Genomic DNA, 25,612 nt, shown 5'->3' with positions numbered 1-25,612 from the left:
AACATTACTTGAACTTCAAGTTATAATAATCAAACTGCACGAGGCAAAGGACGTATGAAATGTTGGTGATGAATATACAACAGCCGATCTCAAAGTTGATGTCGAACATTCCGAGTTGGTTGATTTTTAGTCTGCGATGACTGCAGAATAAGGTGAACTCAGATATCTAGAAAAGAATTCGAATAATGAAGGCCCATTTTGAAAATTTCTCTTTTACCCTCCGTTCCAGTTCCTGGTCAATGTTTTCAATATCGTTAAACAACTTCAAGATCAGTGAGGTTTTATCGCTCGTTTTTTCGGGCAAGTCACAAGAGGCTATGCTCAGCCAAAGATCCAAAAGGTTTATGATCAGTGCTTGGATAAAGAGCAAAATCAGAACTGGCACAAAGAGTTTTTTCGCGTTGATCCAAAAGATGACCAACACATGGGCCAAAATAATGTTTGACGACATTTGAATGAGCATAATAATTGTAATTTGCAAGTCGTATACTTTTGTGAGGCGAGAGTTGAGGTCCAAGACGCGGCTGTAGAGGAAAAGGAGCAAATTGACCCGCTCGGGATCCACACGATCGCCTCTCCTTAGTCTTGTGGCCATATCCAAGAGTTGACCATTGATTATCCACACCAGCCGATAAATATAGATCTCTGCCAGGTGAAAGTGCATTACGAGCACGAGAGCCGCCAACTGGGAAACGTAGATACAAACAGTCTCGAGGACCTTCGCATTATTATGCGGCATTCCAAAGTAGATCACCAGGAAAGATGTCATCTCCAGAAACAGCGTTAGACCCTTGAGGATCACGTACCGATCAAACTGAGGACAATCCCTGAGGATGAGCTCACTGAAGTGATGATGTTCCAGCCTCAGGAACTCATTCCAAATTTTAGTTAACTCTTTAGTTTTCCAGGAATATCGTAGATGGCAACCAACTATGCCCAGGCAGCCTATGAAGTCCAACAGGCCTTCAAGCTGACTTACCAAAGGATTTTGATGAAACTTCTTCACCTTTTTGGTATTGTAATCATCTGTGGCTGGCAGCAGTGATAAAACTACCAGACTTATGCTCAGAATAACGCCGTAAGCCAAAAGCCACTTGGAACGATGCAAACATCTTTTCCTAGAGTCGAAAGTGAAGGGAAATACTCCGAGGAACCAGGATCCATACAGAGTCGTCTTTAGGATAACCAATGCCAAACGATGACGAAACTCGCGACTTAAACCGAACATTTTCGACAACGAGAGTGGAATGAAAGGGCCACTCCACTCCTAGCTAAACGAAGTTCTGAGGGCTATTAAATGATCCTATCGGTGAAAACTCTTTTATAGTAATTTGACAGGCGGTGAGTTAATCAAATTAAGGGCGAGCAATGCCCGTCACTGTTATGGAAAATAATTAGAGATATTAAAATTGGGATGTAGAGGGAGAGAAAGGCTGTCATGTCATATATATTTAGATACGCTTTTCATAGATACAAAATGTAAAGGGTATTTTTCATAATCAGAATCAAACATTACTTGAACTTCAAGTTATAATAATCAAACTGCACGAGGCACAGGACGTATGAAATGTTGGTGATGAATATACAACAGCCGATCTCATAGTTGATGTCGAACATTCCGAGTTGGTTGATTTTTAGTCTGCGATGACTGCAGAATAAGGTGAACTCAGATATCTAGAAACAAATTTGAATAATAAAGGCTCACTTGGAAAAATTCTCTCTTACCCTCCGTTCCATTTCCTGGTCAATGTTTTCAATATCGTTAAACAACTTCAAGATCAGTGAGGTTTTTCTGCTCGCACTTTCGGGCAAGTCACAAGAGGCAATGCTCAGCCAAAGATCCAAAAGGTTTATGATCAGTGCTTGAATAAAGAGCCAAATCAGAACTGGCAAGAAGAAGTTATTCACGTTGATCCAAAAGATGACCATCACGTGGCCCAATAAAATGTTTGCCGACATCATAATCAGCATAAAAATTGTAATTTGCAAGTCGTATACTTTTGCGAGGCGAGAGTTGAGGTCCAAGACGCGGCTGTAGAGGAAAAGGAGCAAATTGACCCGCTCGGGATCCACACGATCGCCTCTTCTTAGTCTTGTGGCCATATCCAAGAGTTGGCCATTGATTATCCACACCAGCCGATATATATATATCACTGCCAGGTGAAAGTGCATTACGAGCACGAGAGCCGCCAACTGGGAAACGTAGATGCAAACAGCCTCGAGGACCGAACCATTACTATCCGGCATTCCAAAGTAGATCACCAGGGAAGATGCTATCTCCAGAAATACCGTTAGTCCCTTGAAGATCACGTATCGATCAAACTGAGGACAATCCTTGAGGATGAGCTCACTGAAGTGACGATGTTCCAGCATCAGGAACTCATTCAAAATTTTAGATAACTCTTTACTTTTGCAGGCATTTCGTAGATGGCAACCAACCAGGGCCACGCAGCTTATAAAGTCCAAGAGGATTTCAAGCTGACTTACCAGTGGGTTTTGATGAAACACCTCCACCTTTATGGCATTGTGATCATCTGTGGCTGGCAGCAGTGACAAAGCTATCAGGGTTAGGTTCAGAATAACGCCGTAAGCCAAAAGCCACTTGGATCGTTGCAAACATCTTCTCCTGGAGTCGAAGAAGAAGGGAAATAGTCCGAGGACCCAGGATCCATACAAAGTCGCCTTCAGTATAAATTGTGCCAAACTCCGGCGAAAGCGATGCTCACTATTCGGTTGTAACATTTTCGAAGCCCAACTCAGAATAGTTTGCCAAACGGAATTTTCCCTTTGAAGCCGAACAAATGTTGTGTGCTGACGCGTTGATGGGAAAGTAACGATTTGCCAGATAAGCCAGATAAGCAAACTAATTATCGATCGAGGCACGCTTTCTGCAGCTATTAGAAAATTAAGTATACTGTCAAAAAAATTGCCTTACTTTATGGAGCTATATTTGAGAAGTTATTACCAGTTAAACTAAACTTTTGATAGATTAGTCAAAAGTACCATATGTAAATTTAATAAAATAAATGTTTAATTGAAAATTTTAATTTGAAATTTTTTTAATAGTTTATTCAAGCAACACATATTTCACAAATTCATATAATCAAACTGCAATAAACAAATAAAGTAGAGAGTCGTTGTTATCAATATTTTGAAACCCGTATTGCAGTTTATCGAAAACAATCCGAAGAACTGAACACGAAATTTTCGGTGGCTGCACAACATTGCGAATTCGTTCAGCTATTTAAAAGAAAAAAAGTTATTAAAGATCACAAAGTTTGCATTAATATACTCACACTTCTCTCCAATTCTTCATTTGTATGGACGAAGTCGTTAAATTGCCTTAAAATTGTGGATGTTTTTTTACCGGTTGTTTCGGTGAGATCACATTGGACAATACACAACCAAAAATCCCAGATATTAGTGAGCAAAGCCTGCGGAAAAGCAGCCAAGGATACTTCATTTTGCCGCATGCTTATTTGCAACACAACAAAGAAATATATGATCACAATATTGCCAGATAAGCAGGACATTTGAACAATGGTCAGTTGAAGTTGAAAGGCCGACACTAAATTCTCTTTTAGATCCAAGAGGCGACAGTACACTGAGATAAATTTACGGACTCTAGAGGAGTCTACAGTGGGATCCACCTTCAATTGGTTAACCAGATCCGAAAGTTGTCCGTTGATCAGCCACAGATATCGATAGATCAGAAGAACCCCGACATGGAAGTGCAATAAGTTGATGTTGAGGGATATTATCATCAGAAGGCTTATGAGCATTAGTTTTGGGGGAGAATCATTTCCAGGTATTCCGTAGTTCACCGTCAAAAAAGAAAGCAGCTGTCCCAAAATAGTCACGGATTTTTGGATCAGCAAACTGTTGAACTTGGGACAAATTTTTTCATTCAGACCGTCAAAGTCTTGATACTCCAGGGCTAAAAGTTCATTGACAATCTGCTGAATTTTCATGCATCCCCAAAAATTCATAAAATATACTACGAATCCAGAGAACATGCTTATTGAGCCAATTAAAATATTTATAATTTGTAGCACAGTATTACGTTTAAAGGCTTCTACGCCATTCTTATCAAAATTTTCAAAGCCCCAGTACAGCATTGTGCTCAAAAGAAAATTGTTGAGGAACAATCCATAGATTTGGAGCAATCGTGAGCGCCTGATTCGTCGTCTTCGGCAATCAAAGGTGAAGGGAAATAGTCCAAGTAGCCAGGATCCATATAAAGTCGTCTTCAGGATAATCAATGCCAAACGATGACGAAACTCGCGACTTAAACCGAACATTTTAGACAACGAGAGTGGAATGAAATGGCCACTGAGCTTCTGACCATAAAAGGAGAAATAGTGAAAGGGTACTTACCGAAGTAACGATGGCTATTAAAATGATCCTATCAATGCTAACCCTTTTAAAGTAATTAGTCAGGTGAATTAACCTACCAAGGGCGAGCAATGCCCGTCTCTCTTACACAAAATAATGAGAGCTTTCTGAATTACAAATGGGGAGGGAAGAGAATGGTTTCCAAGTTTTGAGAACAGGTATGTAAACATTTGTCTTAAGAACAAAATGTCAAGAGTACAATTCAAATTCAGAATCAAATTTTATTTTAATTGTAGATTCATATAATCAAATTGCACCAGGAAAAGCACGTATAAAATGTTGGTGATAATTATAAGAAAGCCCATCTCGAAGTTTATGTTGAACATTTCGAGTTGGCAAATTTTGAGTCGGCGATGGCTGCAGAAAAAGGAGAACTCAGATATCTAAAAGCAAGTTCAAATTTAAATAATTTAGATGCAATTTGAAAAAAATGTACGATTACCCTCCGTTCCAGTTCCTTGTCCATGCCTTCAATATCGTTAAACAACTTCAGGATCCGTGAGGTTTTTTCGCACGTTCTTTCGGGCAAGTCACAAGAGGCTATGTTCAGACAAAGATCACAGAGGTTTATGACCAGTGCTTGGGGTATGAGCGAAATCAGAACCAGCATAATGAAATTATTCATGTTGCACCAAAAGATGACCAGTAAGTAACTCATAAAAATGTTTGCTAACATCAGAACGAGCAAACTAAATGTATTTTGGATGTCGTAAACCTTGGCGAGACGAGTATTAATATCCGAAACGCGACTGTATAGAAAAAGAAGTCGTTTAACCTGCTCGGGAGCCACACGTTCGCCTCTCCTTAGTCTTGTGGTCATATCCAAGAGCTGACCATTGACTATCCACAACAGTCGATAAATATAGATCACTGCCAGATGAAAGTGCATCACGACCATCAGAACTGCCAACAATGCAACGTGTATGCAAAAGGCCTCTTGAATCGTTGGATTATAATCCGGTATTCCAAAGTAGATCAGAACGTAAGAAATCGTCACCAAGAGAGGCGTTACTCCCTTGAAGATCACGTACCAATCGAATTGAGGGCAATCCCTGAGGATGAGCTTACTGAAGTGATGGTGCTCCAGCATCAGGAGTTCGTTTAAAGCCTCAACCAACTCCTTACTTTTCCAGAATGTTCGTAGAAGGGTCACAGGTACCCCAATGTCATTCATACTGCTCAAGATGGAATCAAGCTGCCTCATCAGTGGATTACGGTCAAACAATTCCTTATTGATGGGCTTAAGATTATCTGTGACTGGCAGATAGACTGATATTACCAGACTCAGGTGCAGAATCACGCCGTATGCTAGAATCCACTTGGAAATATGCAGTCGCCTCCTCCTGGAGTCGAAAGTGAAGGGAAATATTCCGAGGACCCAGGATCCATACAAGTTCGCTTTCAGGATGAAGTGGGCCAATCTTTCGCGAAAGGACTGGACACTGTTAGGTCGCAACATTGTCGAAGTTCAACACGGAATAGTTTTCCGTCGAAGCCAAACAAACGACTAATGCTTACACGTTGATGGGAAAATTACGGTTTGCCAGATAAGCTTAAAAGTATTGATCAGCAGACTGTTAATGCAGGGGTTGAAATGTTAATTTCATTGAAAGGAAAATTACCACAAATTACAGACTTACATCTGTGAAGTTGCTGCCAATGTAAATTCCTAAACAGATTTATTTCCTTTTATAGTAATTTGATAGGTTAATCAAACAACTTAAGGGCGAGCAATGTCCGTCCCTATAATTCAAAATAATTCTAAATAATTAAAACTGGGAAGTAGAGGGAAGAAAAAGTCTGACATGCTTTAATGTTAATATAAATATTTTAATACGCTTGTCTTCAGTACTAAATGTAAAGACTATAATTCATAATCATGATCTAATATTATTTGAACTTCAAATTCATGTAATCAAATTGCACCAGAAAAAGTACGCATAAAATGTTGGTGATGATTATGCGAAAGCCCATCTCAAAGTTGATGTCGAACATTCCGAGTTGGCACACTTTCAACCTGCGATGACTGCAGAATAAGGTAAACTCAGATATCTGAAAAAATGATCATTTAGGATTTGCTCAGAAAAATATATCGCTCACCTATCTTTCAAGTTCCTCGTCCATGACTTCAATATCGTTAAACAACTTCAAGATCAGTGCGGTTTTCCTGCCCGTTCTTTCGGGCAAGTCACAGGAGACTATGCTCATCCAAAGATCAAAAAAGTTTATAATCAATGCTTGGGGAAAGAACAAAATCAGGATAAGCATAAAGAAAGTATTGATGTTGAACCAAAAGATGACCAGCACGTGGCTCAAAATTATGTTTGCTGACATTATAACGAGCATAAAAATTGTAATCTGGATGTCGTATACTTTTGCGAGGCGGCAGTTCAGGTCAAAAACACGGGAGTAAAGGAAAAGGAGCCGTTTAGCCTGCTCGGAGTCCACACTGTCGCCTCTTCTAAGTTTAGTGGCCATGTCCAGGAGTTGCCCATTGATAATCCACACCAACCGATAAATATAGATCAATGCCAGGTGAAAGTGCATCACGACCATGAGAATCGACAACTGGGAAAGGTAGATGCAAACGGCCTCGAGAACCGTCGCATTACTACCCGGCATTCCAAAGTAGATCACAAGGGAGGATGCCATCTCCAGAATTACCGTCAGACCCTTGAGGATCACGTACCGATCGAACAGAGGACAATCCCTGAGGATGAGCTCGTTGAAGTGGTGGTGCTCCAGCGTCAGGAGCTCATTCAATATCTCCACCAACTCTTTACTTTTCCAGAATGATCGTAGATGGCATAAAAATACGCCCACGGAGCTTACATAGTCCAAGAAAGTTTCAAGCTGCCTTACCAGTGGATTTTTTTGAAACACCTCTATCTTTATGGCATTGTGTTCATCTGTGGCTGGCAGTAGAGATAAAACTACCAGACTTATGTTCAGAATTAAGCCATATGCCAAAAGCCACTTGGAAATATGCAGTCGCCTTTTCCTGGAGTCGAAAGTGAAGGGAAATATTCCGAGGACCCAGGATCCATACAAGGCCGCTTTCAGGGTGAAGTGGGCCCAACTCCGGCGAAAGCGATGCTCACTATTCGGTTGTAACATTTTCGAAGCCCAACTCGGAATAGTTTGTCAAATGGAATTTTCCCATGAAAGCCGAACAAATATTGTTTGCTGACGCGTTGATGGAAAAACTACAGTGTGCGAGATAAGCAAACTAATTATACAAAATTATTAATCGATGGGCTCGTTCTGCAGCTATTGAAAATGTAGTATACTGAAAATATAGTACTGTCAGAATAAATTGCCTGAAATTAAAGGTCTATATTTGAAAAGTTATTGCCACTAAAGTACTGCAAAATGCTTATGGATAAGTCAAAAGAAAATTTAATCAATTGAAATGTTTACGGTGGTAAATCATAGAAAGTGATGTGTTTTAAAAATGGATTAAGTCTGTAGCTGGTCTGAATAAAAAATGATCCTTTTTTAATCTAAAAGTCAGAAACACATTTCACAAGTTCATGGTCACACTGGAGCTTACAAGTGAAAATTGCAAGTCATAAAATTGAATTTTAAAAAAACCCTTAAAAAGTCTACGAGACACTCGATTTGTGAATTGTGCACCCACCAGTGAGTGGGAAAAGTGCGGCAGACTAGGCTACTCAGTCTCGATCATGGAGTGCAGACGCGTTTTTGCATCGCTGCGAATTTCACTGTGAAGAGTCTATGGACAAGTCCAGCTCAGTGGCAAGAACTGTTACCCTTGTGATTCCCACCTCCGTTAGTTTTGACTAACGCGATAACAAGTGATTCGAAAAGACAAAACAAGTGAAGGTTTTGTGAAGATTTAAATCAAATTCAAGGCCAAATTGAGTTTGAGAATAATTTCATCCCAAATAAAAGAAAAATAAATTTCAATTGCTCCGTCACTTGGTGGGTTCGAGCCGGGTGCTGCCCGACTGCGGGGCTTGCGCCTTGCCCACTAAGCCACGGTCACCTTGCAGGTAGCCGGACAAGGAGCTGATACATTCAAGAAGTCGGTAAAGCAGTGCACATCTGTGCCCAATACTCAAACCATGTCTGACCTTTCGGACTCCGATGATGATCTTAACATCAGAAAGATTGTGACGAGACAACAGCGAAAAATCCAGCAGGTCTTAAGGTCAGTTAAGGCTACCCCACCTCCTGCATCCTCCCACAGCATCTCACCTTCAAGCCATGATCCTGAACCGGAACTAGAAGTCATAAATGGAGACGAAGAGGTCTGGTGGTCCCCAAGACCGGCAAACAAACGCCGTCTTGACTCCAGATCACCAAATTCTGTCTCCAAAATCTTGAGAAACTCCAATAGCCCTAAAACCAATGTCTCTGCCAACCGATTCTCGGATCTGTCGGACATGGACACAGCCACCGAACCCGTCGAAGTCCCACAAACGATGGGCCCCAATGTCTCTGAAGAAGCCAGTTCTTCTTTCAGCTTAAGACAAGTTAGCAACAACAGCAAAAGCAACAACAAAAATGTCATCCGACCGTCTGGTAGCCAGGAGCAACTACCCTCCCACAAACCACCCCCAATTGTGGTTGATCACTGTGAGAATATAAACGGACTCATAAGATCCACAGACAAGATAGTTGACCCTTCCAAATACTCCCTGAAATGCCATCCCAACAACTCTGTCTCCATTCTCGCATCAGATTCAGACACATACAGAGCCATAACCAAATCGCTGACCCTTAAAAAGGTACCATACCATTCCTGGCAGTTAAAAGAAGACAGATCTTATCGTGTTGTCATCCGTGGTGTCCATCATTCTGTCCCAGATGTAGACATTAAGGAAAGTCTGACCTCGGCGGGTCATTTGGTTCGATTTGTCAATAGACCTAGAAGCCGCTTCGACAAAACTAAGCTCGTTAACCTAGTTTTTGTTGAACTTGAACCGGCTGCAAACAACAAAGAAATCCACGGGATCAAGACACTTTGTCGGCAACGGGTCCAAGTTGAACTCCCTTACAAAAAGGATGATGTTGTTCAGTGCCACCGTTGTCAAGCTTTCGGACACACCAAAAATCATTGCCAGAAGCCATTTAACTGCGTCAGATGTGGCCTACAACATGGCTTGGAGGCCTGCTTAAAGGATGTCCGTCCAGTAAAATGTGCTAACTGTGGAGGTGGACATACAGCTAGCTATAAAGGCTGCGTTGTATACCAGCAAGTTGCTCAACGAAAACGTGTCACATCCCAACGCAGAACCATCCCCCAGCAGTTTACTGATCCTAATGTTTGGTCAAACTCAGCGGCGCCCAACTCCTACGCTAATGCTGTGCGTGGTCTAGCTAGTCATCCCCAGCGGCAACAAGTCCCTGTGACCCTCACGCAGAGCCAACAGTTTCCTCCACTGGGCAGTGACAACAGGAAACAAAGTCAGCCAAGTCACCAAAAAGTACCGCATCGACAGCAGCAGCAGCCATCACAGCAACAACAAAGGCCTCAACAACAGCAACAGCCAGATCTCCAGAGGACTCTCCCACAACAACAGCGACGCAACTCACAGCAATTGGTCAACGACCAGCAATGGCAGCGCCAAGAGCAAATGTTCTTGCAATCTAATGAAAGCCTGTCGGTCCTTGTTGCCCAGATTGACAAGCTATTCCAAATGATGGTGTCGATGATGAGTCTTGTCTCAAGATTATTACCCCAAAATACTCCAGGAACAGCTCAAGCATTCCCTGGATCTTTCCCAGTTAATGAGTCACAACCATGAGCCCAATCGGCCTGAACATTGGTGTGTGGAACGCCGACGGACTCGCCAATAAAGCCATCGAGCTTGAGCTCTTTGTGCAAAGTCATAATATTGACATTATGCTGGTCAGTGAAACACACTTTTGTTCAAGGTCGTACTACAACTTGCATGGGTACGATATCCATCAAGCAACTCATCCTGCTGATCGTAAACGTGGTGGATCTGCAATAATAATTAAATCTGGTCTTAAATGCTACCAGTCCTACAATCTACAAAGCACGAATGTACAATGTGTCTCTGTCAAAGTTACAACCGACCATGGCGAAGTATGTATTGCATCTATATATTGTCCACCAAACTTTCAATGTTCTGCTGACGACTTTGAAAAACTCTTTGATGATCTTGGAACAAATTTCATAATCGCAGGTGATTGGAATGCTCACCACCGCCTCTGGGGATCCCGAAACTCTACCAGCCGAGGAAGAGCACTCGCTGATGTTGTACAAAGATCAAACTTCCAGGTCCTTGCAACTGGAGGGCCTACGCATTATCCATACAGCCAAAGAACGCCAACAGCCATTGACTTTGCAGTCTATAGAGGGATACGGAACGAGTGTCTCTCCATCACAGAAAGCTTTGAGCTTAGCTCTGATCACATACCGCTTATAATAAAGTTGAGAGTAGCTGCACAAATAATTCGTAATAGGCCTCGCATCCTTCCTCGAAACGCGAGTATCCTGCGCTTCCAAGCAGCAGTCAACCAGCTTGTTAACCTCAATCTGGTGTTAAACTCTCCCGAGGAAATCAACGACGCTGTAGAGATGTTTGTCCGGAGTATTCATATCGCTGCCGAGTCCTCAACCTGTGGACAAGTTTCAAGCCACTCCAATCCACCTCAGGCTCTTTTAAAACCTGAAGTTATGGACTTGGTAAGGCTGAAAAGATCCTTACGTCGCAGATATTTGAGGTCCCAAGACCCAGTCGACAAAAGGGCTTACCGTCGCGCCGAGGACGAGCTTAAAAAACTTCTGCATCAAACCAAGCGCGAATATTTTGATGAGATGCTCCTCAATGCAGATCCCACCAAACCGTACGGCTTTAACCTCTGGAAATCGACACGAAACATTAAACGACAGCCTCTCCGAAAGATCCCCATAAAGAAAACTGACGATACATGGTGCAGGTCTGACTCAGAGATTTCTTTAGCTTTCGCGGACGAACTAGAGAAACGCTTTCAGCCATTCGACCTCGCGAGCCCAGAGGATCTCGAAGAAACAATGGCCTTCATTAATGCACCTTCACCGAATGCTCTACCGATCCCGCATGTCAGCCCAGAAGAAGTTTGTCTTCATATTCGAAAGCTACATATCAGTAAAGCGCCGGGATTCGATGGCATAGACAATAGAATTGCCAAGGCACTGCCTAAGAAGGGTATCCTGTTCCTTGTTCTCCTCTTTAATTCAATGCTACGTATCCAACACTTTCCCTCCCAATGGAAGTGTGCTGTGATAACGATGATACCAAAGCCAGGAAAACCGGAGAACCTTGTAGAGTCATACCGACCTATAAGCTTGCTTCCCACATTCTCTAAAATATTCGAGAGAATACTTCTTAGTAGAATTATGGGAGTAAGAAGCGTGCAGGCCGCCATTCCCGATCACCAGTTTGGTTTTAGGCATCGCCATGGGACCCCAGAGCAAGCACATCGAGTAGTTAATCACATTTTGAATGCCTTTGAAAACAAGCAATACTGCTCTGCAATTTTCCTTGATGTCAAGGAAGCTTTTGATCGAGTATGGCATTACGGACTACTTCATAAGTTGAAGTCATTACTTCCGACTGGCCAATTCCTTCTACTGAAATCATACCTGCTTGATCGAAGTTTTATGGTCGAGGTGAGAGGGGAAAGGTCAAGCATTAGATTTGCTCGTGCTGGAGTTCCGCAGGGAAGCGTTCTGGGTCCCGTTCTCTACACCCTGTTCACATCAGACCTGCCAAGTTCTGTTGAACCGGGCACACTTTTGGCCACATATGCTGACGATACTGCCTTTCTTGTGAACTCTTCCTGCCGAATCGAGGCATCAAGGATCACCCAGGAATTTCTGGACTCGTATGGCAAGTGGGCTAACAGGTGGAATATTGCCATAAATGGCAGGAAGTCGCAACATTGCAACTTTACTTTGAGAGAAAAGGTCCTACCCAGAGTCGAACTCCACGACGTCACCATCCCACAGTCACCCCAGGCGCAGTATCTGGGACTGATCCTAGATAAGCGGCTCACCTGGAAAGAACACACCAAGAAAATAACAGCTACATGTCGGAGTAAACTCAGGAAGTTGAACTGGTTGCTTAAGCCAACGAGCAAGCTCAGCCTTGGCAACAAAGTGTTGCTGTATAAATCGATCGTGATGCCCTCGATTACATATTGCATTCAGATATGGGGCATGGCTTCTGACAGTAACGTCATGAAAGTGCAGAGAACCCAAAACCGAGCGCTACGCATGATGGCAAACGCGCCTTGGTACGTTCGAAACGACGCCCTAGCAAATGATCTCCACATTCCCTCCATTAGAGAGCAGATCAACCGACACTCGAGTCGTTACAGCGATCGCCTCATAGCGCACCCAAACCACCTAGCAGCGTCTCTACGTAATCAAGCTATCCGAAGAAGACTGAAACGGAGACACCCCGGCGACCTCTGGACAAGAGGACGCATGGTTTCCCGAGTCCTGAAACAGTAATTGTTACTGTACATCTCCTGTTATTGTTTTCATGTTATCTGTTCTTTGTTATGCTCTACGTATTATAGCCATTAGGTTGGCTGATCGACGTAAATAAAACTTATTTGTTATTTAAAAAAAAAAAAAAAAAAAAAAAAAAAAAAAATCACAAGTTCATACAATCAAACTGCAATAAGTAAATTAAGTAGAGAATACTTGTAATAATCATTTTGAAGCCCGTATTGTAGTTTAATGAACATAATCCAAAGAACTGGAAACTAAATTTTCGGTGGCTGCACAAAATTGCAAACTCATTCAGCTATTGAAAAGAGAAAGAAATTACTAATGATTACAAAATTTGCGTATATATGTAGACTTACAGTTCTCTCTAATTCTACATCAATATAGTCGAGATCGGTAAATTGCTTTAGAACTGTGGAGGTTTCTGTTCCTGTTGCCTCGGTGAGATCACATAGGACAACACACAACCAAAAATCACAAATATTAGTGAGCAAAGCCTGCGAAAAAGCCACCAAGAATACTTCATTTATCCGCATGCTTACTCGAAGCACAACCAAAAAATATATCATCGCAATATTGCCAGATAAGCAGGATATTAGAAGTATGGAAAGCTGGCCGACACTAATTTTTCTTTTAGAGCCAAGAGGCGACAGTACACGGAGAGAAATTTGCGGACTCTAGAGGAGTCTACGGAGGGATCCAGTTTCAGTTGGTTGACCAGATCCATGAGTTGTCCGTTGATCAGCCAAAGATATCGATAGATTACAAGAGCCCCGACATGGAAGTGAATTACGTTGATGTTGAGGGATATTATTATCAGAAGGCTTATGAATACCAGTTTTACGGAACAATCATTTCCAAGCATTCCGTAGTTCATAGTCAAAAAAGACAGCCACTGTCCCAAAATAGTCATGGATTTTTGGATCAACAAACAATTTAACTTTGCACACCTTTTCATTCAAACCATCAAAGTCTTGGTACTCCAGAGTTAATAGTTCATTTTCATGCTTCCCCAAAAATTCATAAAATGAATAACGAATCCAAAGCACATGCTGATTGAGCCGATTAAAATATTTATAATTTTAAGCACAGGACTATGCCTTTAGGCTTCTATTTTGCTCGTTTCCAAGTTTTCTAAGCCCCACAGCACTGTGCATAAAAGCAAATAATTAAGAAATAATCCATAGAATAGGAGCCGTCGCGAGCGCCTGATTCGTCGTCTTCGGGAATCAAAGGAGAAGGGAAATAGTCCGAGTAGCCAGGATCCATATAAAGTCGTCTTCAGGATAATCAATGCCGAACGATGACGAAACTCGCGACATGAACCGAACATTTTCGACAACGAAAGTGGAATAAAATGGCAACTGAACTTCTGGCCATACAAGTGGAAAGAATAAAAGGTTACTTAATATGGTAACGATGGCTAATAAAATGATCCTCTCGATGCTAACACATTTAAAGTAATTAGTCAAGTGAATTAACCTACGAAGGGCGAGTAATGTCCGTCACAATAATAGAAAATAGTGTGAGCTATTAGAATAGGAAATTTTTATAAATGGCTGCCAAGTTTTTAAAACGCGTTTCGTAAATATTTGTCAAAAGAACAAAATGTAAAGAATGCCATTTAAATTCAGGAACCAATTTTATTTAAAATGTAGATTCATATAATCAAATTGCACCAGGTAAAGGACGTACAAAATGTTGGTGATGAATATGCGAAAGCCTATCTCATAGTTGATGTCGAACATTCCGAGTTGGCAAATTTTCAGCCTGCGATGACAGCAAAATAAGGTGAACTCAGATATCTAAAAACATATTTAAATACTTAGGTGTCATTCTGCGAAAATTCTCGCTTACCCTCCGTTCCAGTTCCTTGTCCATGCCTTCAATATCGTTAAACAACTTCAGGATCCGTGAAGTTTTTTCGCACGCTCTTTCGGGCAAGTCACAACAGGCTATGGTCAGCCAAAGATCACAGAGGTTCATGACCACTGCTTGGGGCATGAGCGAAAAAAGGACTAGCATAGAAAAATTATTGATGTTGCACCAAAAGATGACTAGTAAGAAATTAAAAAAAATGTTTGCTGACATCAGAGTAAGCAAACTAAATGTATTTTGGATGTCGTAAACTCTGGTGAGACGAGTGTTAAGATCCGAAACGCGGCCGTAAAGAAAAAGGAGTCGTTTAACCAGCTCGGTATCCACACTTTCGCCTCTCCTTAGTCGTGTGACCATGTCCAAGAGTTGCCCATTGATTATCCACACCAGCCGATAAATATAGATCATTAACAGGTGAAAGTGCATTATGACCATGAGAACTGCCAAAATGCCAACGGATACGCAAAAACCCTCATGGACCGTCTTATTATTATCAAGTATTCCACAGCAGATCACAAGAGAATACATCGTCACCACTAGCGGCGATATTCCCTTGAAGATCACGAACCAATCGAGTTGAGGGCAATCCCTGAGGATGAGCTCTCTGAAGTGATGGTGCTCCAGCATCAGGAGTTCGTTTAAAGCCTCAACCAACTCCTTACATTTCCAGAATGTTCGTAGATGGGTCACTGATATCCCAGTGCGGCTGATACTGCGCAAGATGAAATCAAGTTGCCTTACCAGTGGATTAGGCTCAAATAAATCCCCATTCATGAAATTGGGGTTATCGCTAGTTGGCAGATATAATAATAGTACCAGACATAGGTGCAGAATCACGCCGTATGCCAAAAGCCACTTTGAAATATGCAGTCGTCTTTTCCTGGAGTCGAAAGTGAAGGGAAATATTCCGAGGACCCAGGATAAATACAAGTTCGCTTTTAGGATGAAGTGGGCCACTCTTTGGCGAAAGGAATGGACACTGTTCGGTTGCAACATTGTTGAAGTCCTACTCGGAATAAAATTTCCGACGAAGCCAAACAAACAATTAGTGCTGACACGTTGATGAAAAAATTACGGTTGGCCAGATAAGCTTAAAAGTATTGCTCAAGGGACTATTAATGCAGGGGCTAAAAAGAAAACTTAATTATCAGGAAAATTGCCACTAATTAAAGGCTTACATCTTTGAAGTTAAAGCCAAAGTAATAACAAATGTTAATGTAATTAATACAAGTTTCTGGATGTATTTGAACATCGAAACAAATCTAGATAATAAAGAATTCTTTTAATTTCTTAAACAAAATTCTACGTTTTTAACAAAAATGACGGCAAACAAATCTTTCGAACGGGTTCCAAATGTTTTTGACTGTCGCAACTTTAAACCCTTTTTCAATTTTGTTTCTTCTTGGTAGTTTTGACACCTAAGCTTTTAGCCTTTTAGCAGAAGTTTCCTGCAAACATAAACTTTCGATATACTTTTCTTTTATTAAATGTAAATTTAAGCTTTTATAAACTAAGGTCAGTTTGTACTAAAGATTTAAATTTATTCCGAAGACACTCTTTTTTGCAAATTGCGGGAATTCCTAAACAGATTCATTCCCTTATTAAACCGCATTTTCAAAACAATTGAGAGCAGCTGAGCCGCATTCTCGGTGTGTCCTTTGTGGGTCCTTTGGGGGAATTCGCTACACAGTTTGCAATTAGAATTAGTGAAGCGGCTCTCGACACAACTGTAGTTTGAATTTTTAATTGCTGACCACAGCAAACAAACGGGGAGTAAACAGAGAATCCTTTCAGGTGTTCGGACATCCTGCGGCTCATCCAATTTGCATGGCTAAACGAAACGGCTTCTCTTTGGCAATGGCAGCAGGCTTCTTCCATTTGCAATTCGAGCTTAATTAAACGCAAAATGGTCTACAATTGTGGAACGTCGTTTCCCTTCAGGAGCTGCAAAAACCACAAAACGATTGCAGAAGACTGAGGAGACGAGAACATATTTGTGGTGAGGGGTTCCTGCAGGGTTTCTCCTCTTTATTCTCTCGGATATTTGTTCACTAATCCACCGTCTATATTCTGCTCCCTTCTCTTACTTAATCCCTGATTAAACGCAGAATGTAAGTGTCAAATGCGCAATTCGGCTGACTTCGTCCCTTTTGCTCAGCCCAACCTTTGCTCTACTCACTCCCCAAGAAACGTGCGTGATTTCATTAAAAATAAGGCGACAAAAAACAACACCTTAAAGACGAAAGCGGAAAAGTTTGCCATCGTTGCGCATACGCCACGTGAGCCGCCTTCGAGGCAGTCGCCTGCAATTAGGGAACGCAACTCGCGTTCTTAGCCAACTGGCATAATTAGAGGCTCTAAAGGGGAATCCTTTGCCAAGTTCAAACGGAGAAATGGTGCTTAAAAAGTGGGATAGGAAGGGGATGTTAACGGATTAAACTCCAAATAAGTTAATTAGACAAATTATATTGGGTGTGATTAGGAGGGTGAAAAAATGACTCGGCATACTTTAACGGGATTAATTCTTCGCTTACCATCGGTTTTGTTATACCTTTGGTAATTGAATCAATGCTTTGACCCCAAAAATATCAAAAAAGATGGGAAGTTAAATTTAATTCAGAAAAATACTTTGAAAATGTCTTTTCTTAACCTTTTTCTTGGGATTATTGAAAATGTTTTCCCTCATTGCTGTCATGTCTTGTTTGGCCATTATCCCGACTGCCTTTCGGGTCTGCTGATATCCTTCGCCTTGTTGTTGTTATACTTATTTCTCTGATGGGGCAAAGTTTAATGTTTCACTTGAAAAGGATTCGCGTTGCCTGTGGGGAAACTTTGCTGGCAAGTCGTTAAAACCAAATGGATATCGTCCCAAACGGGGAAAAAAAACAAATCTGTGTTCAGAGGTTTAAGCATGCAAAATACGGAATTTCATCCTCTTTATTTCCCTTAAGCTCCAGTTAAGTTCTCATGATTTCAAGGCGATCAAATCTCATTTCAAATGCAATCGGTGCACCAATTTAGCGAATCAAAGAAAAACAAACAGCAACGCCCACTGACACTCCCCTCGGCAAATGAAGTGCAAAAATGGTGGAAAATATTTGCACAACAAAGTAGCAAGAAAAAGCAAGCGAAAAAAGGGAAAAATATTTGTACAGTTGCAAAACCAGAAAAAGTGTTGAAAATCCGAGAAAAAACTTGGGCCAAATATTTATGAAATATTTTCGCAGAGTTCAAAGATGAAATCAAATTTCTGACAGTTAAAATGCCGTGCTTTATGGAAAAATGGTGGGCGAACTTTTTGAGCTGTTCACTTGTCAGAGGATTTCGGAATCCCGGCATAAGTTAACCTTTTATTTTCCTTTTTGAAAATAATGCAATCCTGTAAGCGAACAATGCAATTTGCTGTCGAGTTTATGTACTTCGATAAACTCTTGTCACCTTGTGTGGAAAGCTGCACGAAACCTTGCTGTCCACCTTGGAAAACTCCCTGAAAGTGACTTACAAAGGGGGTAAATTACCTTTGTTGCATCGAAATAAATTGCAAATTTCAGGACGGAAATTGAAAATTTATTGACAAAAAGGATTCGTTTAAGGATGTATTTACTTATATTAAAATTTTTTTCAGTTGAAGGGGATCTTTTTGCGACAAAGAGAAGGAAAACAGCGATTAATGATCCTAGCTGTCGGATACAAAGTGACAACATTTTGCATCGCAATCGGAGGAAGAACCATCTTCCTTTTTTTTTATTCCTACGAGAGACATTAAAAATTTGTTTTTCCTGTTTCCTAGGGCTGAAAAATTTCTCAATGTTTTCCATTTTCCCTTTGCTCATTTTTCATGCTTTCTTTGGAGCCCCACAAAGTATGCAACACATGCAGCTGAAGTTTCCGCGGAAAGTTTGCGTTCTTTCGCCTCCCATAATAAGTTACGCTTAGCGTTTTCCCTTTTCCTTTCCCGCTAAGTGCATTTTTCACCTTTTATCATTATTTCTTGGCTCATTTTCTGAGCTTTCCCCGTGGAGAAGTTTCGTGACTTCATTCGAGGGGATGATGATTGCTTTGGTCTATGCAAAGTGTCTCAATTTGGGTTCACGTATCCATTAGACGCTCCCTTCTCTCGTGTATTCCTCGGATGCGCATAAAGTGTTTTGCAGATAATAAAAATTGGCGAACGACGCAGAATTTATGCGCTGTGAAAAGTCGTAAATTTTCAATGTGCCCCGTGATAAAAATCGGCAATGAAAACGCAGCGGCAAAATCCTTCTGCAGAGTAGATTTTTGCTTGTTGTTTTTTTTTGGGAGTAAGCTTTACGATTCACTGGTGGAGGTCAATAAATAGATTATAAATATTTATGACGATTTATTTTTGATAATTTGGTCAAGGGTGGGATTTTTGGTGATTCTTATCCATCTTTTTAGTAAGGGTATAACTAAAAATAAACCTTTATTTTCCAAACCTTACTTTCGTAAGCTTTATTTTAATTTCCGGAGTAAAACATTTTAAAGAAAGTCCATCTAAGTTTCAGTGGACTTAGTGGAAATTTCTAAAGATAAACAGAAATGGAAACTTTCATCCCCCATTTTTGCAATAATTTAAGCACAATTATCAGGCGACAGAAAGTCGGCCAACGGGGAGTGAAAGTTGTGGAGAAAGGAAGTTGCGAAGCTAGCTGGAGCATGAAATCAACTTCGAGGCGAAACATCTCCGAATAAGATAAATAAATTAAAGCAAAATAAAATAGATAGAGGCGGGGGAAGCTGGGGGAGGCAATGAAATCGATGGGAAGGTTGTTTCGGGTCAGCGATAAAAATTCCACAAAGTTTTCCCCCAAAGGATGGGCAGATCGGATCGCAGCAATTAAGCAGACAAATTTAATTTAACGACGGAGAATTTCATCGCTTTTCTCGCAAGACTCTTAAAGAGGAATAAAATTCTCCTGCCAAATGGGAACGCAATGAAACGGGAAATGAATTGTTGATGATTTTTATTGGGTTTCGAATTAAAAGCGTTGAAAATGTGATGGTGGCCAACCTCTCTTGGAATTTGTTGCTCTACCACTGGTGAAACGACTGCAACAAAAAGGCACATTTCCCCTCCATAAAAATTAACAATGAAAATGTTTGTATTCTTAACTGCGCCGTAAATTATTTCGAAGTGAGTTTTGGGTAAAAAAGGAGCTCTGATTTCGGTTGGCTTTTCCATTGTGTCAGAGGAGAAAGTGCTGAAAGGGGTTAAGTGGGCGGAGGTCGAGGGGCGTTGCATGTGTGCTCTGAAAATATTTGAACAATTAACTTCTGCTTTTTACTGGCCTCTGCCGTCGTCCTGTTTTTTTTTTCCAGAGTACACGTTTTTCAGTTAAAAGCGCCACCCGTGAAACCAACAACAAAGAAAAAATTAATTATGATACGTGGGGTTATAATGCGTGCAGGAAAATGTCCATTATGTCTTTTATAAATGAGGGAAATACAAAGGGTACCAAAATATTTGTTAACACAATGTTGTTGTTTGTATTTATAAAAACTTTTTAATAAAAGAATTTTTTAAAGAACCTCTCACTTAATAAGAAACAATATTTTAATTTAAAGACGTTTTCCCACTCTCTTGAAAACTCTTTTCCAACATAATAAACTCTTGCGGACGATTTTCCAACTGGCATTCTCATCTTCATTTTCCATGCACTGTTTGGCCTTTTAGCTCGCAGCTTTTCCATTCAGTAAACTAAATGTTCCCTTCTACTTTTTCATAGTCATGTGTGTATGTGTGTGTCATGTGTAGCAGGATGTGTCTTAGTGTGAGTGTGTGTGCTGCCATCAAGTTCATAAAAATATCTGCCATAATTGCAGCTAAGTCAGCAAATGTTGACTGCTGTCCTGTCACCCGTCCCTTTCCCCCTCCTCTTTCCCTCTCTTTCTTCTTCTTCTTCTGCTTCTCCTTCCCCTTTCCATCGCATTTGCGGTTCTTTTCTTGTTTTCCAGTTCTCGTCTAGCCGCATTTTCCTTTCTGTTGCGTTTCCCTTTGGCTAAATATGAAATGAAAGGATTCAGGAAGACAGGAGAAGAAGTGAAGCTAGAAGACAGATACAGGATATGGGAAGGGGGATCCTGAAAGGGAGCACTTAGTTTTATCCTCGCACATTCAGAGTTGCTCAATGTGGCGAGAACGAAAATGAGGCTGTGGAAACCCCAGGATCCTTTTATACGAAGAAGGCTTTCCATAAAGATTTTTTGGAGTGGAAGTTAGTAACTCCTAAGTCAGATAGTAACTCCCTGCATTTCCCTTAATACCAGATTTGTATCTACATTTGGCCCACTTTCAATTAGGTGGAACTCAGTTGCCCCAAAATGCAAATTCGAATGGCAGGCAATAAAAGTCACTCACCAGTTGTAAACAACACAAATGCAGCAGCAAGTGTCCTTAGTCCTCCTCCATTTTCCCCATTTGTAACCCCTTTCATCACCATCATTTTTTTGCTTCTACTGTCTTTAAGCCAACTGAAGAAAGAGTTGACAAGGAAAAACATGAACATGAACTTTTTCCCTTCCCGATTCCAACATTTTTCTCTGTTTTCCGAGGGTTTTTATTAAGCGTCATCAAAGTGGGCGGATTAAGGGCGTGGCTGATTGCAGCAACAACTGAAGGGGAAAATGCAGAGGGAAAGAGATTTGAATATCTCCGCAGCTGGATTTCCCTTCCTTTTACTTTGTTGCATTTCCTTTTCGGCAAGAAAAACTTTCTTTGTTTTTGCAACAAATTGCGGCAGTTTGCCTTGCCCTTTACTTCCATGGCTGCCATTTTCCCTCATTTGGTCGAATCCTGACCAAAGTTTACCACAATATTATACCGAGCACATATAATTCAGATTTTCTATTCGAAAACACATTAATTGACAGCTTCATTTTCCACATGCCGTTTACCAAAACAAATGAAGCGCAACATTTGATTGTTTGATTCCCCTCGTTAACTTTGTTAACATTTCTCATCGATTTTCATTTGGTTTTATTTTAAGCATGAAGTTAAGTGTTTTAACTGCTCTTTAAAATCATGTTTACATTTCGATTTTCTCAATTTTATTTGTCTTTTCAATTAAAGTTTCAAATTACTTACTCAACAACAACCATGCCCAAAAGGATGATGTCCTTGCACTCCCCTCTCTCCTTTATGTTCTCTTCCAATTCCCACTTCCTGTTTTCCTTGTCAGTTATCTCAGCATCCGCTTTTCCCCAGTTTCCCCCTTCATTTTCACACATCCCTTTTGAGTTGTTTATCATTAGTTCACATGACTTGCCATCCCCGAATTTCCCCCAGAAACTCCACTCTGAATTCTCTTCATTTGCGTAGTCACACGAAATTAATTAGGAACCTCTTCATACATTAGCAAGTGAAAACTGAGACTAGACGTTAATTTAGAAACGTAGTATAGGATAAAAGAGAACTTAGATCGGATTACCATTACTCATATGCCACCGGATTCATTTAATTTCGTTAATGAATCATTCGGTTCAGCGAAGGCGCATTTGAGTCCAATTCTTTTTGCTTCTTACTCTTATTTCCAATTTCTTGTCATTGAGTTTCCACACTCAGAGTATTTTCAGATATAGACTTGATTTATTTTTCTAAGGGGCGAAAGGCAGCCGAAGTTGAACTGAATTTCTTCAATTTATATAGCGGTGATTTGTCAGACGTTTGGACAGGTTTCGATTTGTTCAGCTTGGCAAAGGTAAAAAAGCTGAAAGTGAAAAAGGTCAAGGAGCTTCCAAGGATTAAATAAAGAAATCTTATATAAGATAAATTTAAAGCTTAAATTGTGATCAGTTATTTAATCATCCTTCTATTGTCCATAGAGGAATTTTCAACTTAAGCTTAAACTGCATTTAAATAACTTTCAGCCAAAAGTTGCGAAAGGGGAATCCTGACCTCAGGATATTTTCATTGCAACAGTTGCTCTCGTATTTTACACCGTTAATCACTTTTATTTCTTCATTAATACAACTCGAATCGATTCTGAAATGTCCTTGCCCACGGATGACATTTCACTTTACATATCCTTACTCTTCCCCACTTAAATTTCCTTAATTTCTGGTGTCGTGTTTTTCGTTTATTTTGTTTTCCTCTTTTAATTGAACGAAGCGAAGATTTTAACGAATTTATCGATGGCAGGATGGCGTTTCCCAGGATCCACCGCCCCCTTCAGTTAAGAGGGCATGGTCGGTTGCCTTGTAACATATTTTATGCATGCCTCAATGGGCGTTCACTGAACAATGTGTGAGGGAATCGGGGAGTGGAAGATGTCTTTATCGCGATACCCCGGATTGTTCAGCTGGGCAAGTAGCTTGCTAGAGAACCGGAGTAAGGATAAGGGAACGGCTTTATCCGTATGCAAATGGTGCCTCTTCCCTATTGTTGAGTTGTTCCCTTGCTCGTGGGATGTTAACCACGTGGAACATAAACAGCGGCAGCAAGTGCATATCCTGCTCCTTCAGAGATTCCCCTCGGCTCCATCCACCCATAAATCATGCAACACCTTCGACCCATTTCCGAGCATTCAACTGTCGCACAATTGAGAGCAGGGCACTGAGAACGTGACTCCAGAGGTTGCAACTTGGCTTTCCCTGGCCTCCGGTTGAGTTCCCTGTTCCCCGGCAACTGAGATACTCGTGTTTCCCGCAGCATTAGCATCTCAAACAAGGCGAAACATTCAAATTGATGTGACCCCAAGATGAGGAGAAGCTAAGGTGTTCATCTCCATTTAAGCGAATAGCAGGACCTCCACTAGTGATGCATTGGGGTCAGGAGAAGCTCGCGAGAAGCGGAGGAATATCTTCATCCGCCCAACAAAAGCCAAAAACAGCGGATAAGTGGGGTAGTGTAGCACAAGAATTTCCACTCTACTCGAGTGTTTCCATTTGCATTTGTAGGCCACAGGAATTCCAAAGCGTAAGACAAAGCCAAGAAATATATTTGAGGAGGGAATAGGAGGTGGAGGTGGAGGGGATTTCCCTGGTGCGGAATGTTCTCATTTCAGAGAGAAGAGAAGAGGAAAGGAAATGCTTTCTCAGTGCGGTTTCCATTTGAGTTTCTTTATGTGTAAGTTCAAGGTCGGAATGGAACCTTGACCGTTTCAAAAGTGAAGGAAAACATTCCTCTAATCTGTGTCCGAACTTGTCTCGGACTGTGAACTCATTAAAAATTCCGAAAGCGGAGCTAAAAGCATTTCCCCAGTCGGATGAAAAAGACAAGTGGGGCAGACGAGTGTGGACAACGTTGCGTATGAGTAATGGAATTTAGAGCTGTAAGCGAGATGTGAAAAAACCGTCTCGTTAAAAAGTAAGTATGGGAAGTTGAAACAGCGAAGCACTTGTCCTTAAACTAGGTTAATCATACATATGAGTTTTTTCTATTCTGTACATTATAGTATTAAAGCCTTTCCAATCTCTTTCATCCAAATCGGATTTCATCTCCTTTTGGTTGCCATGGGATTCAGGAAAAGCCTGAAACTGGATAAAAACACTTGAAAAATGCTTTGTTTGCTGCCTCATCGGAACTTTATCGAGTGATGTGGAAAAACTCTCTCCAATCAACTGAACTGAACTCAGATGCACTGCCACGCCCCCTTTTCACCAGCTCTACTAAACCTGCTCCTCTTTTACCTCTTTTGGGTTTAAAATGCGGGCAATAATGAAAGTGCTGACAATGTGAGCCGAGCCGAGCCCCAAATTGCAACTGCTCCGTGTTTTTCCACCCGTTTTCCCCGATTTGAACCCCCTTAGCTGCACCCATGGCCACCGCAACTCGTTGCCGAAGGACGGAGCCGGAATCAGGAGCAGTGGAGCAGTGGGATGGGGTCCAAGCTGATGTCCTGCGTGAGCGGAATTTTAAACGGGTGCCAGCAACAGAATCAGGCTGCATCATCTATCACAAAAATGCGGTTCGATGATCAGGGGTTAGATGGAAAAACCAGAGGGGAGGGGAATCCAGTGCACTTTGACCTCCATCTGCTCACTAATTTAGCTTTGTCCGCAGGATTCCGTGCAAATTTCCTCCTCTGCGAAACCGAAACAAATAAATTTTGTGGGCGTGGCATGTCAGGAGGACTGTTTCGAAAAGTGCAACCATCACAAATTGCCAGTGAAAACTTTGTGTCAAGGCCTTTAAACCAATTAAGTATTTGTCGTTTGGCCAAGTTCGTAATTGGTTTAAAGTGTGTGAAGTGCGGAAAAGCGTGGTACAGGAACGAGGTATCTTTGTCGAATGTTTGTGGTTTCGAGAGGGGACCCCCAAAAAGTGTCACCAACAAAGCCAAAATAGGCAACCAGAAAGCAATTGACCCAGAAATCCATTTGCTACCCACCCCTTAACTTTTTTACCCTTAAATCGAAGCCAAAACAGAACGGGAAATCAATAAAGGAGAGAAGTATGGGAAAACCAAAGGACCGAGGATGATGCTTGTTTCCTTGGTCAACAAATGTTGCCAGACTTTGTCAACATCACGATGCTAAGAACATTCTCTTGTTTATGGAAAGTATCGCTCAGATAATTCTGGTGAAAAGCTTTTGCTCTCTTCAGCAATCGTTTGCCATAATTTTAAGACCAACATCCGTTTGAGGGCAATAGTTTTGGGGGAGGGCAGTGGTCCTCAGTCCTTATTCCAAAATCATTTTATTTATGTCAACGACTTCAACATTTTCAATTTAAAACTTATTGGCAGTGCCTTGCAATAACAGCAAAAAAAAGTGCCAATTAAAATATATATTTAAACTGATTATATGAGATTGACGTACACGATAAGTATATTCTGCCATCAATCAAGGAACGAATAAAATATGTGAAACGGATGTTAGCATATC

General features: G+C 41.1%; 6 protein-coding genes and 1 pseudogene across 6 annotated transcripts; all 7 read right to left on the bottom strand.

Annotated features, from left to right (window-relative positions):
- Nucleotides 1-4: 4 nt before the first annotated feature.
- Nucleotides 5-1,228, bottom strand: LOC108094107 (putative gustatory receptor 22a). The gene is made up of 2 exons (XM_017194529.2): nucleotides 218-1,228; nucleotides 5-166 (listed from the first exon to the last, which is right to left on the bottom strand). The coding sequence occupies exons 1-2, from the start codon at nucleotides 1,226-1,228 to the stop codon at nucleotides 5-7; spliced, it is 1,173 nt and encodes a 390-aa protein (XP_017050018.2).
- Nucleotides 1,229-1,512: 284 nt separating this feature from the next.
- Nucleotides 1,513-2,742, bottom strand: LOC108094135 (putative gustatory receptor 22a). Its single transcript, XM_017194556.1, has 2 exons — nucleotides 1,726-2,742; nucleotides 1,513-1,674 (listed from the first exon to the last, which is right to left on the bottom strand). The coding sequence occupies exons 1-2, from the start codon at nucleotides 2,740-2,742 to the stop codon at nucleotides 1,513-1,515; spliced, it is 1,179 nt and encodes a 392-aa protein (XP_017050045.1).
- A 345-nt stretch (nucleotides 2,743-3,087) lies between these two features.
- On the bottom strand, nucleotides 3,088-4,301 carry LOC108094133 (putative gustatory receptor 22b). The gene is made up of 2 exons (XM_017194555.2): nucleotides 3,297-4,301; nucleotides 3,088-3,240 (listed from the first exon to the last, which is right to left on the bottom strand). The coding sequence occupies exons 1-2, from the start codon at nucleotides 4,299-4,301 to the stop codon at nucleotides 3,088-3,090; spliced, it is 1,158 nt and encodes a 385-aa protein (XP_017050044.2).
- Nucleotides 4,302-4,616: 315 nt separating this feature from the next.
- Nucleotides 4,617-5,854, bottom strand: LOC108094105 (putative gustatory receptor 22a). The gene is made up of 2 exons (XM_017194527.2): nucleotides 4,838-5,854; nucleotides 4,617-4,778 (listed from the first exon to the last, which is right to left on the bottom strand). Exons 1-2 carry the CDS (start codon nucleotides 5,852-5,854, stop codon nucleotides 4,617-4,619), a joined length of 1,179 nt encoding a protein of 392 aa, XP_017050016.2.
- Nucleotides 5,855-6,285: 431 nt separating this feature from the next.
- LOC108094104 (putative gustatory receptor 22a) lies at nucleotides 6,286-7,512 on the bottom strand. The gene is given in 2 exon segments (XM_017194526.2): nucleotides 6,286-6,447; nucleotides 6,496-7,512. Coding segments are annotated over 2 exon segments (1,179 nt in total).
- Nucleotides 7,513-13,034: 5,522 nt separating this feature from the next.
- LOC108094134 lies at nucleotides 13,035-14,222 on the bottom strand (annotated as a pseudogene).
- Nucleotides 14,223-14,532: 310 nt separating this feature from the next.
- On the bottom strand, nucleotides 14,533-15,763 carry LOC108094101 (putative gustatory receptor 22a). The gene is made up of 3 exons (XM_017194523.2): nucleotides 14,995-15,763; nucleotides 14,747-14,907; nucleotides 14,533-14,694 (listed from the first exon to the last, which is right to left on the bottom strand). The coding sequence occupies exons 1-3, from the start codon at nucleotides 15,761-15,763 to the stop codon at nucleotides 14,533-14,535; spliced, it is 1,092 nt and encodes a 363-aa protein (XP_017050012.2).
- Between the last annotated feature and the right edge of the window lie 9,849 nt (nucleotides 15,764-25,612).

The sequence above is a fragment of the Drosophila ficusphila genome, unplaced genomic scaffold (assembly GCF_018152265.1).
Source record: "Drosophila ficusphila isolate 14025-0441.05 unplaced genomic scaffold, ASM1815226v1 contig_412, whole genome shotgun sequence".
Lineage (NCBI taxonomy): Eukaryota > Metazoa > Arthropoda > Insecta > Diptera > Drosophilidae > Drosophila > Drosophila ficusphila.
This window is presented reverse-complemented; position numbering and strand designations above follow the sequence as displayed.

What these genes read in the sequence shown, in the direction of transcription:
- LOC108094135 (XM_017194556.1), bottom strand. Translation starts at nt 2,742, where the DNA reads ATGTTACAACCGAATAGTGAGCATCGCTTTCGCCGGAGTTTGGCACAA. An exon ending in ACCAGGAAATGGAACGGAGG is followed by an intron (nt 1,675 to 1,725) that starts GTAAGAGAGAAT and finishes ATTTGTTTCTAG; the next exon opens with ATATCTGAGTTCACCTTATT.
- LOC108094105 (XM_017194527.2), bottom strand. Translation starts at nt 5,854, where the DNA reads ATGTTGCGACCTAACAGTGTCCAGTCCTTTCGCGAAAGATTGGCCCAC. An exon ending in ACAAGGAACTGGAACGGAGG is followed by an intron (nt 4,779 to 4,837) that starts GTAATCGTACAT and finishes ACTTGCTTTTAG; the next exon opens with ATATCTGAGTTCTCCTTTTT.
- LOC108094133 (XM_017194555.2), bottom strand. Translation starts at nt 4,301, where the DNA reads ATGTTCGGTTTAAGTCGCGAGTTTCGTCATCGTTTGGCATTGATTATC. An exon ending in ATGAAGAATTGGAGAGAAGT is followed by an intron (nt 3,241 to 3,296) that starts GTGAGTATATTA and finishes TCTTTTAAATAG; the next exon opens with CTGAACGAATTCGCAATGTT.
- LOC108094107 (XM_017194529.2), bottom strand. Translation starts at nt 1,228, where the DNA reads ATGTTCGGTTTAAGTCGCGAGTTTCGTCATCGTTTGGCATTGGTTATC. An exon ending in ACCAGGAACTGGAACGGAGG is followed by an intron (nt 167 to 217) that starts GTAAAAGAGAAA and finishes ATTCTTTTCTAG; the next exon opens with ATATCTGAGTTCACCTTATT.
- LOC108094101 (XM_017194523.2), bottom strand. Translation starts at nt 15,763, where the DNA reads ATGTTGCAACCGAACAGTGTCCATTCCTTTCGCCAAAGAGTGGCCCAC. An exon ending in CGACATCCAAAATACATTTA is followed by an intron (nt 14,908 to 14,994) that starts GTTTGCTTACTC and finishes TTTCTATGCTAG; the next exon opens with TCCTTTTTTCGCTCATGCCC. An exon ending in ACAAGGAACTGGAACGGAGG is followed by an intron (nt 14,695 to 14,746) that starts GTAAGCGAGAAT and finishes ATATGTTTTTAG; the next exon opens with ATATCTGAGTTCACCTTATT.